Source organism: Pseudophryne corroboree, chromosome 6 (assembly GCF_028390025.1).
Source record: "Pseudophryne corroboree isolate aPseCor3 chromosome 6, aPseCor3.hap2, whole genome shotgun sequence".
NCBI classification, from domain to species: Eukaryota; Metazoa; Chordata; class Amphibia; order Anura; family Myobatrachidae; genus Pseudophryne; species Pseudophryne corroboree.
The window spans coordinates 144,657,620-144,675,735 of NC_086449.1; the positions used below are offsets into that span (position 1 = coordinate 144,657,620).

At 48.2% G+C, this 18,116-nt stretch overlaps 1 protein-coding gene across 2 annotated transcripts in view; it reads right to left on the reverse strand.

The window, feature by feature from the left end:
- Positions 1 to 5,902: 5,902 nt before the first annotated feature.
- The window catches only part of RNF181 (ring finger protein 181), a 36,999-nt gene continuing 24,785 nt past the window's right edge, over positions 5,903 to 18,116 (reverse strand). Inside the window, exons 3-6 of one of the 2 annotated variants that reach the window (XM_063931971.1) lie at positions 10,712 to 10,845; positions 10,366 to 10,481; positions 9,559 to 9,641; positions 5,903 to 6,851 (exon numbers count right to left, since the gene is read on the reverse strand). In XM_063931971.1, the coding sequence (XP_063788041.1) occupies positions 6,821 to 6,851; positions 9,559 to 9,641; positions 10,366 to 10,481; positions 10,712 to 10,845 (364 nt within the window). In that variant the 3' untranslated portion in view covers positions 5,903 to 6,820. The remainder of the gene's footprint in view (positions 6,852 to 9,558; positions 9,642 to 10,365; positions 10,482 to 10,711; positions 10,846 to 18,116) is intronic. The other variant, XM_063931970.1, reaches the window with a different exon arrangement.

The following is an 18,116-nucleotide window of genomic DNA, read 5'->3' on the forward strand; positions in this document are numbered from 1 at the left end:
GTGCTGAGGAAGAAGGCCCCGCCCCCTCAGCGGCGGGCTTCTGTCCCGTTTCTGTGTAAAAATAATGGCGGGGGCTCGTACATATATACAGTGCCTGACTGTATATATGTATAATTTTGCCAAAAGGTATCTTAATTGCTGCCCAGGGCGCCCCCCCCTGCGCCCTGCACCCTACAGTGACCGGAGTGTGCGGTGTGCTGTGGGAGCAATGGCGCACAGCTGCAGTGCTGTGCGCTACCTTAAGTGAAGACAGGAGTCTTCAGCCGCCGATTTCGATGTCTTCATGCTTCTGCTGATTCTGTTCTTCTGGCTCTGCGAGGGGGACGGCGGCGCGGCTCCGGGAACGGACGATCAAGGTTAGGTACCTGTGTTCGATCCCTCTGGAGCTAATGGTGTCCAGTAGCCTAAGAAGCGCTACCTAGCTGCCGTGAGTAGGTTTGCTTCTCTCCCCTCAGTCCCTCGTAGCAGAGAGTCTGTTGCCAGCAGAAGCTCTCTGAAAATAAAAAACCTAAACAAAATACTTTCTTTTCTAGCAAGCTCAGGAGAGCCCACTAGGAGCACCCAGCTCTGGCCGGGCACAGATTCTAACTGAGGTCTGGAGGAGGGGCATAGAGGGAGGAGCCAGTGCACACCAGATAGTACTAAATCTTTCTTTAGAGTGCCCAGTCTCCTGCGGAGCCCGCTATTCCCCATGGTCCTTACGGAGTCCCCAGCATCCACTAGGACGTTAGAGAAAACAGATTTCAGGATACTTTCCTGCTTTCTATCTGCAGGATCCTTTAGGGTGGCCGTATCCTGCGACGGCAGGGCCACCTTCTTAGATAAGCGTGTCAGAGCTTTATCAACCCTAGGGGAGGATTCCCAGCGCACCCTGTCCTCTGGTGGGAAAGGGTACGCCATAAGTAACCTTTTGGAAATCAGGACTTTCTTATCTGGGGAATCCCACGCTCTTTCACATAACTCATTTAACTCATGTGAAGGGGGAAAAGTCACCTCTTGCTTTTTCTCCCCATACATATAAACCCTCTTGTCAGGGACAGGGTTTACCTCTGATATGTGCAAAATATCCTTCATCGCTATAATCATGTAACGTATAGCTTTTGTCATTTTTGGTTGCAATTTTGCATCATCGTCGTCGACACTGGAGTCAGAATCCGTGTCGACATCTGTGTCAACCATTTTGGATAGTGGGCGCTTTTGAGACCCTGAGGGCCTCTGCGCTGTAGGATCAGGCATGGGTTGAGACCCTGACTGGCCCGAGGTATCAGCTTTATCCAACCTTTTATGTAAGGAGTTTACATTATCATTTAACACCTTCCACATATCCATCCAATCAGGTGTCGGCACCGTCGACGGCGACACGTCAGTCAACTGCACTTGCTCTGCCTCCACATAGCCCTCTTCGTCAAACATGTCGACACACGCGTACCGACACACCACACACACAGGGGAAGTTCTAAATGAGGACAGGACCCCCACCAGGCCTTTTGGAGAGACAGAGAGAGAGTCTGCCAGCACACACCCCAGCGCTATATAACCCAGGGATTACACAGTAACTTAGTGTTTACCCAGTAGCTGCTGTATTATGATTTATGCGCCTAAATTTATGTGCCCCCCCTCTCTTTTTTACCCTTCTACCGTGATTCTGCAGGGGAGAGCCTGGGGAGCTTCCTCTCAGCGGAGCTGTGGAAGGAAAATGGCGCTGGTGAGTGCTGAGGAAGAAGGCCCCGCCCCATCAGCGGCGGGCTTCTGTCCCGCGATTTTTAGTAAAATAAATGGCGGGGGCTCATACATATAACAGTTTTCCACTGTTTATATGCAGCATTCGCCAGGAGGTATCTAATTGCTGCCCAGGGCGCCCCCCCCTGCGCCCTACAGTGACCGGAGTGTGTGGGTTAGTGTGGGCGCAATGGCGCACAGCTGCAGTGCTGTGCGCTACCTCATGTGAAGACAGGAGTCTTCTGCCGCCGATTTCGATGTCTTCTCCGCTTCTGCCGGCTTCTGTCTTCTGGCTCTGCGAGGGGGACGGCGGCGCGGCTCCGGGAACGGACGACAAGGTCAGGTCCTGTGTTCAATCCCTCTGGAGCTAATGGTGTCCAGTAGCCTAAGAAGCGCAACCTAGCCGCAGTTAGTAGGTTTGCTTCTCTCCCCTCAATCCCACGTAGCAGAGAGTCTGTGCCAGCAGAAGCTCTCTGAAAATAAAAAACCGAACTAAAATACTTTCTTATTAGCAAGCTCAGGAGAGCTCACTAAAAGCACCCAGCTCTGTCCGGGCACAGATTCTAACTGAGGTCTGGAGGAGGGGCATAGAGGGAGGAGCCAGTGCACACCAGATAGTACTAAATCTATCTTTAGAGTGCCCAGTCTCCTGCGGAGCCCGCTATTCCCCATGGTCCTTACGGAGTCCCCAGCATCCACTAGGACGTCAGAGAAAATAAAGATTTTAAGTCTTTAAAAAAAAAAGGAACGCACACATACTGTACATATATTATTTATATAATTACACACCTGTCACCTGACTCAAGCAATAAATAACAGACTCCACGTCTGTTCACCTGTATCTGCTCTATAATCTGTGTTACTGTAATGAGAAGATGAGATCATTGCATTCATGACGCATGACTCATGAGAAGAACGGACTAGCTCCCGGCTCCAGGCAGGAAGTGGAACAGAGCCGGCCCAGTGAGCTGCGGTTCTTCACTGAGTCAGTGTACTGTATAATGATACACGTCACTGACTCAGTGAAGAACCGCAGCTCACTGTGAGCCGGCTCTGTTCCACTTCCTGCCTGGAGCCGGGAGCGCGAGCGAGTCCGTTCTTCTCATGAGTCATCACATGATGAATGCATTGATCTTCACAGACACAGCCAGAGGGAGCGCTGAAAGCAGGTGAACTGGTGAAGTGAACCGCCGCTCACTTGAAACGGCTCACCCGGCTCACTCCGTAGAGCCGGCTCAAAAGAGCGGCTCAAGGGTGAGTTACACATCTCTAACTAGGGGCAGACACTGCAGAGCAGACTGACTGACTGGATCAGGCTTAGTGCTCTCTCTCCCCCCCTTCCCCCCCACTCCGTGCTACATCCTCCGTGGCTGCCTGCAGCTACCGCGATACACAGGCTGCAGCCACCGCAGTGATTTCCAGTCAGCATAGTACTCAGATTCTCCTCCTCTCTCTCCCTTCCTCCACGGCCAGAAGTGAAGGGGAAAGGTACATTCCTCCGGCCGGACAGCCTTACCTCCTCCCTCAGCGATGCGGACACCTGCCAGCGCACTATAATGAGTCAGGCTGACTCACTGTAGTACCTGGCTGTCTCTTGCATAATGCCGCCGGCCGCTTCATTGAGGCTAGTTCTGCCCCCTCTGTCTCTGCTGCGGGATTGGAGCTGAGACTTCCGATCGTAGCAGGCAGCTCGAGTCCACTACACTACAAACCGCTGCTGTCACTGACTGCTGTGATAGCAGGATAATCCCTGTTAAATGTGCGCGGTGCAGACGGTGAGGGGAGGCGGGGCGGTAGAACACACTGTGCATGGTCTCCTCCCCTTCCAAGTTACCTTCCTCTGATGCCCTGGAGACGGAACTAACTGACAGCGCAGGACAGCGCTGCTGGTCAGAGCGTGTCCTGAGGGACCCAGCGTTTTTTTATTTTTGAGTCCCCACCATCAATTCTCGGGTAAAATACGCGCCATAGCGCGTTTTTGCGATCACTGACAGTCACGCTATTGTGAGAGCAGCCACTGCCCTATGGATCTCTTGTTCTGGACTTTGGTGTCTTATGATTTTGGCGAGATGCCATTAAATCCACCTGTGGGTAACCCCACCCCTGGACTAACATCTGGAACACTTCTGGATGTAATGTCTATTCTCCTGGATGAAAATCCTGACGACTAAGATAATCTACTTCTTAGTTGTCCACTCCCGAAAGGAACACTGCAGATATTATCACCTGGTGATGCTCGGTCAAATTGAAAATTAAAGCAACTTTGAGTTCCTTCTCGTTTGTTGATGTATTCGACTGAACATGAAAAGTCTGAGACTGGAGTATGTGAACTGCCTGTTGCAGAGCATTGTAAATTGCCCTGAGTTCCAGAACATTTATTGACAGTAATCTTTCTCGGTGTGACCATAGACACTGAAGCTAACAATGTAGGACTACTGCTCTCCTACCTCTGAGACTTGCATCTGCTGTTAGAATTATCCAATTCCAGACTCTGAACCTTTTTCCCACGGTGAGATTTTTATTTGGAGCCACCAGAATAGTGATACTCTGGCCCTTGGAGACAACAGCACCATCTGATGAATTTGTAGATGAGTCTGACCACTGTGCGAGAAGATCTAGCTGAAAGGGATGCGAGTGAAACCTTCCGAACTGGAGTGCTTCGAAAGATGCCACCATCTTTCCTAACAGTCGAATGCACAAGTGCACCGAGACTGTTAGTGGTTGGAGCACTAACTGTACTAGATGACGAATACTTTGTGCTTTCTCTTCTGGAAGGTAAATGCGTTGATCCACCATATCCAGAATCATTCCTAGAAATTGATTTTGTTGAGACGGGACCAGGCTTGATATTTTTTTTTTGGAAGCTGACAAGCAAACCGTGCTGAACTAGTACACTAGTCCATTTTTTTTTTAAACAACAAATACTATAGTAAGCTACAGGACTAAATAAATGTTACACAGAGAACAGTCCCAGCATCGGCTTGATAGCCTGCTGTACCCCTTATAGCCACTTGTGAGTGAAAATCGTGCAGCCTTAGCCCACAGGGCTATGATACACTGGGACCGACATCCCCCCCCCCCCCTTGCTGGTAGAGTGAGTAATCAGGGAGTAGTGGCGGGGCACCAGCAGCGTCTGCCGTATCTGGGGTGCGGTGACAGGAGCCGGGCAGCGGATCTATGCCTGTGAGCCACGAGCGCTGGAAGCCTCCTAGTGAAAGCTTCCCTCCCCCCTTCCAGCAGCCCAACAGCTATATGTGAGCTGACCGCAGCGGGGATTTGGGAAGCGGGGACAGGGACAAGCGGCAGTGGTGATATCACCATTCCCCTGCATATGAGGGGAGCGGTGGCAGCATGGGCTGACCGCCGCTACAGACAACCCAGTACTGACACACAGAGCGGCGGCAGAGTGAGCTGACCGCCCGCACAGTACCTTTTCTGGGGTCTGGAAAACAGACGGGGCTTCTCTCCAAGCTCTGTCCTGCTCCCTCAGCCAAGGCTGGAATCGGCTTACGCTGATGAAGGTCTATGGCAGTGCTTCTCTCCAAGCGCGGACAAGCCTTTGCTTCTTGTAGCTCCCACACAGACGCGGACCCAAGCTTCTTAATAAGCTGGGAAGGGCTGTGGTTAAAAAGTAAAAAGAAAAAGTCTGGAGTTCAGTCCAGAACGTGCTATCCCATGAAGGCACAAAAAACACTGTGGCATCTTGGGAGTATGGAAGGGAAGAAGGGTTACACATTTAAATGTGCCTATCCCTGCTATCGCACCATCCATATCCCAAGAGTACTCCAGTGACCCCTAGTGGATGAAGAAGAAAAACCAATGATGTTGGCAAGGTGGAGGAAAATTAACTGAAAGTTATTTCCATTCATTCTTCTTCTAAAGGGCTTCAAACCGATGTTTAGAGTTAGGACAAAGGTTATAATTGCAACATAGGACCTGTGTGTTTGTTAGGCATTTTACACCTCTTCATAACAATGATGGGCATATCTAACTGCAAATCATGGGGCTGATTTAGAGTTGGACACATATCAGCTCTGCTAATAAATCACGTAATTTGTTAGCAACTGTGTTGACATTTGTAAGTGCAACTGTGGGCAATTCAGTCATACTGATCTCCGCCGCAGCTACAATTACAGCTTATTGGGAGTTACAATGGTACATTTACACACAGGAAAATGTTCCGTGGGCAAGCAGATGGAATTGCGGGCTATTGAGAGGTAAGCATACGCAGAATTCCGGGTCATTTCAGACAGATCACTCGCACCAAGCATTGGGTTGGTGCAAATGCGCATTATTAGTGACAGTGGCTACTTTCACAAGTCCAACTATGAATACAGGCATATAGCTGCATTTATTTTCAAGAACTGAATGCCTAAGAGTTGAGTATGACTCTGAGTCAGGCCTCGTGTATGACCCATTCTTTTATCAGGAATAAATACCTTTGCTGCCCGTTATCTGTCCGTCAATCTCAATATGGATGATTCATTGTTGTGTCCTAGAGGAGATTCATGCAGAGCTCTGTTATATGTATCTCCAATTATACTATGGTATACAGATGACCGGTCTTCCTACAGTAACCCATAGCCTAGTGTGCTCTCCTGGTCACCCAGTCTGTCCACATATAGACAAAAGACTAATCATTCAGGGGATTACTCATTTTACAGTAGACCTCAATATTACTGCATAGTGAATTTAGCAAAACAATATTCCCCTGATAAGGAGGAATGTATATAAATGTTTGGTTAGATTTATTGTTGTATTTAATGTGAATTGTATAAAATGCTATATTGACAGTTTTATCTTTGCTAATTTCGCAATAGTGTTGGACATATTATATTAGGGCCACTGATGTAAATAAAATTTATAATGAGAAAGACCATCTGCTACTATGAATAAAAATCTATTTCACACAGAGAACAGTAAAAAACAAAAGAAGTTGCTGGTTTTTGACTAGTGCTGGAGCCCGTAGTTCAGGATAGAGCAAGTGGCGCAGCTCGTCCCAGCAGTGCAGGGGCTCAGACCAGGTATAAAAGTGTCTCATAGGATTAGACAGGGAGGTGGTGGAGCTTCCATCAAGTATACATTGCTCCATGCAGATTTTCTAGCCGGTGCTCCCTCTGTTGCCGTCGTGCCTGTAACCACACACACAGAGGGTCATAAAAGCGCAGGTAGCAACTGGAGAGCAAAAATGTACTCTTCTTAAATATGAAAGAGTAAATAAATCAACTAAATACATTGTTGGCTGTTGGGATTCCAGCATCGGGATCCCGACAGCCGGCATATTAAATATATCCCTATATTAGATAGATAGATAAAACATGTACGGAAACCCCCTCCTAAAAATCCTGCGTTTGCCCCTGATTAGGGTGGGGATAAGTGGTTTCTGGAGTTACAGCAGAAAAATGCCAGTATATAAATAAACGGGTTTATTCTGAGTGTGCGGCCCTCGAATATTCACTGGAAAGTGTTAAGTGGCCCCCCAGCTGAAATAATTGCCCACCCCTGTCTTAGGGGGACATTTACTAAGCAGTGATAAGAGCGAAGAAGTGAGCCAGTGGAGAAGTTGCCCATGGTAACCAATCAGCACTGAAGTAACATCTATAATTTTCATACTATAAAATGATACAGACCTGCTGATTGGCTGATGGGGCCACTTCTCCACTGGCTCACTTCTCTGCTCTTACCACTGCTTAGTAAATGTCCCCCATAGTCTGTTATTGGTTTGTCTTATGATCCCCACAAAGTGCAGGGCTGTGATTTATAAATAAAAAAAGTAATTCATGAATATTAAAAAGGTCTTTAAAGTAAATCTCATACACTGAAGAATACAAAGTTTGTTCATTTAGTGATTTATGTGTAAGTAATACCCAGTGGCCACTTTATTAGAAGCACCTCTCTAGTATGGGTGTAAGACCCCCATTTGTCACCAGCACAGCCTGACTTCATTGTGGCATATATTAAGTGAGGTTCTGGAAACATTCCTTAGAGCAGGGTATTCAACATGACACCTGCTGCTGTGGAACTACACATCCCAGCATTCCCTGCAAGTTTTTTTATGCCCTAATAACAAAATTGTGTCAGGACATGCTGGAATGTGCAGTTCTACAGCAACTGAAAGGCCACATGTTGAATACCCCTGCATTAGAGATTCTGGTCCATGATGACATCACGCAGTTGCTTCGGATTTGTGGGCTGCACATTCATGAAAATCTTCCGTTCCACCATATCCCAAAGGTGCCCTATGGGATTGGGATCTAGTTTTGTATTGTGGGCAGCATGGACAGTGCAAGGGTTAGCATTACTGCCTCATAGCACTGAGGTCATGGGTTTGATTCCCAACATGACCCTAACTGTGTGGAGTTTGTATATTCCCCCTGTGCTTGCGTTGGTTTCCTCCCACAATCCACAAATATACTGGTAGGTCAATTGGCTCCCAACAAAATGAACTCTAGCGTGAATGTGTGTGCGTGTACATGTAGTAAGGAATTTAGATTGTAAGCTCCACTGGGGCAGGGACTGATGTGAATGCCCAAATATTCTCTGTAAAGCGCTGCAGAATATAGTGCGCTACATAAATAAACTGTTAAATAATATTAATTAATAAATGTGGAGGCTATTGGAATATGATAAATGGTTTGCTATTTTCATGGGCCCAGCTTGGCATGATGTGTGATTTGTGGCATGGGCCTAATTCAACTTAATACGCTATTCAGAGATTTCCGCACTTCTGCGAATGTGCAAGGACTTACATTGCAGTTACATGCGATTGCAGTCTGAGTGCTGGCGGCTGGGGTGCTGTAACGGGGCGTCGGCGCAGCGTTTTGTGGGTGTCAAAGGGGCATGGTCCGGACAACAGAGGCATGTCTGGACCGTTTGCAGGGCGGGCAGCGACGGTTGCGTGACATCACACATAGCTGCTGCTACCCAAAACGTGGGGACCCGGCGGCTGCCTTTGCAGCTAGTCTGCGCAAGCAAGGGGCTACCCTAAAGATGCGAGTGCTTCCCTGTTTAGCGAAGCACTCGCATATTAGCGGGGTGAAGGACCCGGCATGTGGACGGCCCCCCTGCATGCTAGTGGAAGGAATTGTAGTTTTGCTAATTTTCGCAAAACTACAACCCGTGCTGAATTAGGCCCATGCTGTACTATCCTACTGGAGGTAGCCATTATTAGTTGGGTAGACTTTGACCATAAAGAGACACATAAGGGGCCGGATGTAATGCAGTACGAGACAGCCAGAGCTCTGAGATTCTGGCTGAAATGTGGTTTTGCCTTGTAAATGATCGGAGCTCCGGCCATCTCGCCCTGCATTACATCCTGCCCATGGTCAGCAACAACACTGGGGTAGGCTCTGGAATGTAAACAATCTTCAATTTGTATAAAGGGGCGTAAGGTGTACAAAAAAATACCACACCATAACACCACCACCAGCCTGAATTTTTGGAACATGGCACAATGGATCCTTAGATTCATGTTGTGTGCACCAATGTCTGACCCCACCTTCTGCATTTGGTGCAGCAGAAATCACAAATTTGTCAGACCACACAGCGTTTTTCCAGTCTTCAACTGTGCAGTGTTGGTGAGCCTGTGCCCGCAGTAGCTTCAGTTTACCGTTCTTCGCTGACAAGAGTGGAACCCGGTGTGGTCTTATGACACTGTAGCCAATTCACGTTTGGCATGCTGTGCGTTCACAGATGTCGCTTTTGTAACACACGGTTATTTGAGTTACTATTGCCTTCCTGTCACTTCGAACCAGGCCAGCCATTCTCCTGTGACCGTTCCCACTTGCTAAGCACTTTCACCCAGTTTAGCAATCCATAAATCAAAGTCTACACCCCCACCTTATTACCTTGTCCTGTTTGTATTCCTCATACTCTGGGCTGTCTGTGGGTAACTCATCTCTGCAGAGGGGACAGGAATTTGTCTGCAGATGAAGAGAAGAAAGTGCATTCAGCAAAACCGTTGTACCACAGTCACCATACCGCTGTACATATCTCTTTATCATCTACAGGACTGCTCTGTACTACAGCATTTTTGTATTATTTCTTTTTTCCATTGGAGTTAGTTCTGCATAGGTTTTCCTAAGTGTCCTATAACAGTGGTGGCCAACGCGTGGCTCTTGAGCCACATGCGGCTCTTTCTTTATTCAAATGTGGCTCCCAACACTCAAAGTCACGTGACCACAAGAGATCTGTAAACCGCTGCACTCCAGCCAGACATGCAGCAGCACTACGTAGACGGAGAACCGAGGAAGCCAAATACACATGAGGGAGCTGTCTGGAGTGACACAAGAGGCTGCTGGCTGGAGTGACACAGGCGGGTGCTGGCTGGAGTGACATATGGGGGAACTGAAGTGTATTATGTGAATCTGACTTTTTCAATATATATTATGCTGTCTTATCAATTATTTGATGTAGAAGTGGCTTTTTCATTGTATTTTATGTTGGATCTGGCTTTTTCCATGTATTTTATACCAGGGGCGTGGCCTAGCAGGCACAAGGTCACACCCCATTTTTGCAAGTGCATCTTCGGCTCGAAGTCGGCTCTTTGATATACCTAAAAAGATTTCTTGGCTTTTTGTCTCTGACTGGTTGGCCACCCCTGTCCTATAACAAGCAAACTAGGAAAAAGGGAGACCGATTTATTACCTTTCCGAGCCACGGCAGAATGCATGCAGAGTGGAAAAGGTGTTCGCAGGGTAACTGCCTCACTGTTTCGCCCTCCTCAAACTCCAACAGGCACACTGGACACTTAAGCGCAGCATCTGTAGGCAATAGTAAGACATGGGGCTAATCATGGTCCCCTACCCATGTACCCTCCAAGCAGTTATTCTGTAGTCGACCTAATCATATTCATGGAAATGCAATTGGTTGTCATTGGCTTTTATTGTATTAATAAACTGCATTCCCATGCATACTGCTTCCCCCCAGAAAATGGCTGACTCCAAATTGTGCCGGTGATGGACACACTTTATATATTAGTCCTGCCTCTTACCTGCTTGCTTTGCTGTCACAGTGACTTTTGGCAAGTGTTCAACCACTTTTTTGGATGCTGGTGGTGGAAGCCTCTGGTCCCAATCTGCAAATTCCATAGCTCCAAGATCTAGATCCATCCCACTGAGGAGACTCCTAGGCAGAGATAAATATTTTAAAGCCCATTGCATCAAAATACCATGCAAGCTGTTTCATTGTAAATGCAGGTCCTGTAACATTCATGTACTGACAGATGTATCCCTATCACTCAAAAACCAATATGTATACTTTGACTAATGACAGTAGTTAGCACTCAGATCAAGCTTTCATTTTAGGCTTGGAGTGGGCACCTATTTAATTCACCAGGTCTACATGCTGCCTACATGACTCAGTGCCATCTCCCACCTTCGTTGTGTGAAGCTCCTGAATATATTCAAGAAAAATGGGCAAACTGGCCATACTAACGCACAACAAAACTATTCATGGTTGTTCTGATTCTCCAAATGATTAACACTCACTGGAGAATTCAACCAATCACACTTCATCGAACCTAAAGAAGCCAATCAGCAAGCATCAACAATTGTCACATGTCTTATTCTTCCTGGATGCTCTTTGTGGCTATTGGCAGCCCTGACTGCTTGTGTGCACACTGCATTCGCGGATTAGTAAATTCAACAGAGTTGGGTACTCCTGGGCAGGCGGATTAAAAAAAAAAAAAAAAAAGAAGTATGGGGAAATAATAAGAATTTACTTACCGATAATTCTATTTCTCGTACTCCGTAGTGGATGCTGGGAACTCCGTAAGGACCATGGGGAATAGCGGCTCCGCAGGAGACTGGGCACAAAAGTAAAGCTTTAGGACTACCTGGTGTGCACTGGCTCCTCCCCCTATGACCCTCCTCCAAGCCTCAGTTAGGATACTGTGCCCGGACGAGCGTACACAATAAGGAAGGATTTATGAATCCCGGGTAAGACTCATACCAGCCACACCAATCACACCGTACAACCTGTGATCTGAACCCAGTTAACAGCATGATAACAGAGGAGCCTCTGGATAGATGGCTCACAACAACAATAACCCGATTTTGTTAACAATAACTATGTACAAGTATTGCAGACAATCCGCACTTGGGATGGGCGCCCAGCATCCACTACGGACTACGAGAAATAGAATTATCGGTAAGTAAATTCTTATTTTCTCTGACGTCCTAGTGGATGCTGGGAACTCCGTAAGGACCATGGGGATTATACCAAAGCTCCCAAACGGGCGGGAGAGTGCGGATGACTCTGCAGCACCGAATGAGAGAACTCCAGGTCCTCCTCAGCCAGGGTATCAAATTTGTAGAATTTAGCAAACGTATTTGCCCCTGACCAAATAGCTGCTCGGCAAAGTTGTAAAGCCGAGACCCCTCGGGCAGCCGCCCAAGATGAGCCCACCTTCCTTGTGGAATGGGCTTTTACAGATTTTGGCTGTGGCAGGCCTGCCACAGAATGTGCAAGCTGAATTGTACTACAAATCCAACGAGCAATAGTCTGCTTAGAAGCAGGAGCACCCAGCTTGTTGGGTGCATACAGGATAAACAGCGAGTCAGATTTTCTGACTCCAGCCATCCTGGAAACATATATTTTCAGGGCCCTGACTATGTCCAACAACTTGGAGTCCTCCAAGTCACTAGTAGCCGCAGGTACCACAATAGGTTGGTCCAGATGAAACTCTGAAACCACCTTAGGGAGAAAATGAGGACGAGTCCTCAATTCCGCCCTGTCTGAATGGAAGATCAGATAAGGGCTTTTACAGGATAAAGCCGCCAATTCTGACACGCGCCTGGCCTAGGCCAGGGCCAACAGCATGACCACTTTCCATGTGAGATATTTTAACTCCACAGATTCAAGTGGTTCAAACCATTGTGACTTTAGGAACCCCAAAACTACATTGAGATCCCAAGGTGCCACTGGAGGCACAAAAGGAGGCTGTATATGCAGTACCCCTTTTACAAACGTCTGAACTTCAGGAACTGAAGCTAGTTCTTTCTGGAAGAAAATTGACAGGGCCGAAATTTGAACCTTAATGGACCCCAATTTTAGGCCCATAGACACTCCTGTTTGCAGGAAATGTAGGAAGCGACCCAGTTGAAATTCCTCTGTAGGGGCCTCTTTGGCCTCACACCACGCAACATATTTTCGCCAAATGCGGTGATAATGTTTCGCGGTTACATCCTTCCTGGCCTTTATCAGGGTAGGGATGACTTCTTCTGGAATGCCTTTTTCCTTCAGGATCCGGCGTTCAACCGCCATGCCGTCAAACGCAGCCGCGGTAAGTCTTGGAACAGACAAGGTCCCTGCTGGAGCAGGTCCTTTCTTAGAGGTAGAGGCCACGGGTCCTCCGTGAGCATCTCTGGAAGTTCCGGGTACCAAGTCCTTCTTGGCCAATCCGGAACCACGAGTATAGTTCTTACTCCTCTCCTTTTTATGATTCTCGGTACTTTTGGTATGAGAGGCAGAGGAGGGAACACATACACTGACTGGTACACCCATTGTGTTACCAGAGCGTCCACCGCTATTGCCTGAGGGTCCCTTGACCTGGCGCAATATCTGTCTAGTTTTTTGTTGAGACGGGACGCCATCATGTCCACCTTTGGTTTTTCCCAACGGTTTACCATCTCTTGGAAGACTTCTGGATGAAGTCCCCACTCCCCCGGGTGAAGGTCGTGTCTGCTGAGGAAGTCCGCTTCCCAGTTGTCCACTCCCGGAATGAACACTGCTGACAGTGCTATCACATGATTCTCCGCCCAGCGAAGAATCCTTGCAGCTTCTGCCATCGCCCTCCTGCTTCTCGTGCCGCCCTGTCTGTTTACGTGGGCGACTGACGTGATGTTGTCCGATTGGATCAATACCGCCTGACCCTGAAGCAGGGGTTTTGCTTGACTTAGGGCATTGTAAATGGCCCTTAGTTCCAGAATGTTTATATGAAGAGATGTTTCCATGCTTGACCACAAGCCCTGGAAATTTTGTCCCTGTGTGACTGCTCCCCAGCCTCTCAGGCTGGCATCTGTGGTCACCAGGATCCAATCCTGAATGCCGAATCTGCGGCCCTCTAGTAGATGAGCACTCTGCAGCCACCACAGAAGAGACACCCTTGTCCTTGGCGACAGGGTTATCCGCTGATGCATCTGAAGATGCGATCCGGACCATTTGTCCAGAAGATCCCACTGAAACGTTCTTGCATGGAATCTTCAGAATGGAATCGCTTCGTAAGAAGCCACCATTTTTCCCAGGACCCTCGTGCACTGATGCACTGACACCTGGCCTGGTTTTAGGAGATTCCTGACTAGCTCGGATAACTCCCTGGCCTTCTCCTCTGGGAGAAACACCTTTTTCTGGACTGTGTCCAGAATCATTCCTAGGAACAGGAGACGTGTCGTTGGAATCAGCTGCGATTTTGGAATATTTAGAATCCACCCGTGCTGACGTAACACTAACTGAGATAGTGCTACTCCGACTTCTAACTGTTCCCTGGACCTTGCCCTTATCAGGAGATCGTCCAAGTAAGGGATAATTAAAACGCCTTTTCTTCGAAGAAGAATCATCATTTCGGCCATTACCTTGGTAAAGACCCGAGGTGCCGTGGACAATCCAAACGGCAGCGTCTGAAACTGATAATGACAGTTTTGTACCACAAACCTGAGGTACCCTTGGTGAGAAGGGTAGATTGGGACGTGGAGATAAGCATCTTTGATGTCCAGAGACACCATATAGTCCCCTTCTTCCAGGTTTGCTATCACTGCTCTGAGTGACTCCATCTTGAATTTGAACCTCTTTATGTAAGTGTTCAAGGATTTTAGATTTAAAATTGGTCTCACCGAGCCGTCCGGCTTCGGTACCACAAACAGCGTGGAATAATACCCCTTTCCCTGTTGTAGGAGAGGTACCTTGATTATCACCTGCTGGGAATACAGCTTGTGAATGGCTTCCAAAACTGCCTCCCTGTCGGAGGGAGACTTTGGTAGAGCAGACTTCAGGAACCGGCGAGGGGTAGACGTCTCGAATTCCAGTTTGTACCCCTGTGATACTACCTGCAGAATCCAGGGGTCCACTTGCGAGTGAGCCCACTGCACGTTGAAATTTTTGAGACGGGCCCCCACCGTGTCCGAGTCCGCTTGTAAAGCCCCAGCGTCATGCTGAAGACTTGGCAGAAGCAGAGGAGGGCTTCTGCTCCTGGGAAGAGGCTGCCTGATGCAGTCTTTTTCCTCTTCCTCTGCCCCGGGGCAGAAATGAGTGGCCTTTTGCCCGCCTGTACTTATGGGAACGAAAGGACTGAGTTTGAAAAGACGGTGTCTTTTTCTGCTGAGAGGTGACCTGGGGTAAAAAGGTGGACTTTCCGGCCGTTGCCGTGGCCACCAGGTCCGATAGACCGGCCCCAAATAACTCCTCCCCTTTAAACGGCAGTACTTCCATATGTCGTTTGGAATCCGCATCCCCTGACCACTGTCGCGTCCATAACTCTCTTCTGGCAGAAATGGACATAGCACTCACTCTTGATGCCAGGGTGCAAATATCCCTCTGTGCATCACGCATATATAGTAATGCATCCTTCAAATGCTCTATAGTTAGTAATATACTGTCCCTATCCAGGGTATCAATATTTTCAGTCAGGGAATCCGACCACGCAACTCCAGCACTGCACATCCAGGCTGATGCGATTGCTGGTCGCAGTATAACACCAGTATGTGTGTATATACCCTTCAGGATATTTTCCAGCCTTCTATCCGCTGGTTCTTTGAGGGCGGCCGTATCAGGAGACGGTAACGCTACTTGTTTAGATAAACGTGTGAGCGCTTTATCTACTCTAGGGGGTGTTTCCCAACGCGCCCTAACCTCTGGCGGGAAAGGGTATAGTGCCAATAATTTATTAGAAATTAGCACTTTTTTATCGGGGGAAACCCACGCTTTATCACACACCTCATTTAATTCATCTGACTCAGGAAAAGCTACTGGTAGTTTTTTCACTCCCCACATAATACCCTTCTTTGTGGTACTTGTAGTGTCAGAAATGTTCAATGCCTCCTTCATTGCCGTGATCATGTAACGTGTGGCCCTACTGGACATTACGTTTGTCTCCTCACCGTCGACACTGGACTCAGTATCAGTGTCTGGGTCTGTGTCGACCCACTGAGGTAACGGGCGTTTTATCGCCCCTGACGGTGTCTGAGACGCCTGGACAGGCACTAATTGATTTGTCGGCTGTCTCATGTCGTCAACAGTTTTTTGTAAAGTGCTGACATTGTCACGTAGTTCTTTAAATACAACCATCCAGTCAGGTGTCGACTCCCTAGGGGGTGACATCACTAATACAGGCAATTGCTCTGCTTCCACATCATTTTCCTCCTCATACATGTCGACACAATCGTACCGACACCCAGCACACACACAGGGAATGCTCTGATAGAGGACAGGACCCCACTAGCCCTTTGGGGAGACAGAGGGAGAGTTTGCCAGCACACACCAGAGCGCTATATATATATCTATAGGGATAACCTTATATAAGTGTTACTCCCTTTTATAGCTGCTGTTTATAATTTAGCTGCCAATAGTGCCCCCCCTCTCTCGTTTTTACCCTGATTCTGTAGGGACTGCAGGGGAGAGTCAGGGAGCCGTCCTTCCAGCGGAACTGTGAGGGAAAATGGCGCTTGTGTGCTGAGGAGATAGGCTCCGCCCCTTCACGACGGCCTTATCTCCCGCTTTTTTCTGGAAAACTGGCAGGGGTTAAATACATCCATATAGCCCAGGAGCTATATGTGATGTATTTCTTTTGCCATCCTAAGGTATTTCTGTTTTTATTGCGTCTCAGGGCGCTCCCCCCCCAGCGCCCTGCACCCTCAGTGACCGGAGTGTGAAGTGTGCTGAGAGCAATGGCGCACAGCTGCAGTGCTGTGCGCTACCTTAGTTGAAGACAGGAACGTCTTCTGCCGCCGATTTCACCGGACCTCTTCGTTCTTCTGGCTCTGTAAGGGGGCCGGCGGCGCGGCTCCGGGACCCATCCAGGCTGAACCTGTGATCGTCCCTCTGGAGCTAATGTCCAGTAGCCTAAGAAACCCAATCCACTCTGCACGCAGGTGAGTTCGTTTCTTCTCCCCTTAGTCCCACGATGCAGTGAGCCTGTTGCCAGCAGGACTCACTGAAAATAAAAAACCTAAAATAAACTTTTACTCTAAGCAGCTCAGGAGAGCCACCTAGCATGCACCCTTCTCGTTCGGGCACAAAAATCTAACTGAGGCTTGGAGGAGGGTCATAGGGGGAGGAGCCAGTGCACACCAGCTAGTTCAAGCTTTTACTTTTGTGCCCAGTCTCCTGCGGAGCCGCTATTCCCCATGGTCCTTACGGAGTCCCAGCATCCACTTAGGACGTTAGAGAAAACTTTTTAGGAATTAACAGTTTTTATCGGGGGAAACCCACGCATCATCACACACTTCATTTAATTCCTCAGATGCAGGAAAAACTACAGGCAGTTTTTTCTCACCCAACATAATACCAGTACCACTAAAAAGGGTATTATCAGAAATGTGTAAAAACATTTTCCATAGCCTCAATCATGTAACGTGTGGCCCTACTGGAAGTCACATTCGTCTCTTAATCGTCGACACTGGAGTCAGTATCCGTGTCGGCGTCTGTATCTGCCATCTGCGGTAACGGGCGTTTTAGAGCCCCTGATGGCTTTTGAGACACCTGGACAGGCACAGGCTGAGTCGCCGGCTGTCTCATGTCATCAATCTTTTGTAAAGAGCTGACTCACATAATTCCTTCCATAAGCTCATCCACTCAGATGTCGACTCCCTAGGGGGTGACATCTCTGTTACAGGCAATTGCTCCGCCTCCACCTCATTTTCCTCCTCATACATGTCGACACAACGTACCGACACACAGCACACACACAGGGAATGCTCTGATAGAGGACAGGACCCCACTAGCCCTTTGGGGAGACAGAGGGAGAGTATGCCAGCACACACCAGAGCGCTATATATATATATATATATATATATATATATATATATATATATATATATACACACACACAGGGATAACCTTATATAAGTGTTTTTCCCCTTATAGCTGCTGTATTGTTATACTGCGCCTAATTAGTGCCCCCCTCTCTTTTTTAACCCCTTTCTGTAGTGTAGTAACTGCAGGGGAGAGCCAGGGAGCTTCCCTCCAACGGAGCTGTGAGAGAAAATGGCGCCAGTGTGCTGAGGAGATAGGCTCCGCCCCCTTCTCGGCGGCCTTTTCTCCCGTTTTTCTGTGGAATCTGGCAGGGGTTAAAATTCATCCATATAGCCCCGGGGGCTATATGTGATGTATTTTCGCCAGCCAAGGTGTTTTTATTGCTGCTCAGGGCGTCCCCCCCTAGCGCCCTGCACCCTCAGTGACCGAAG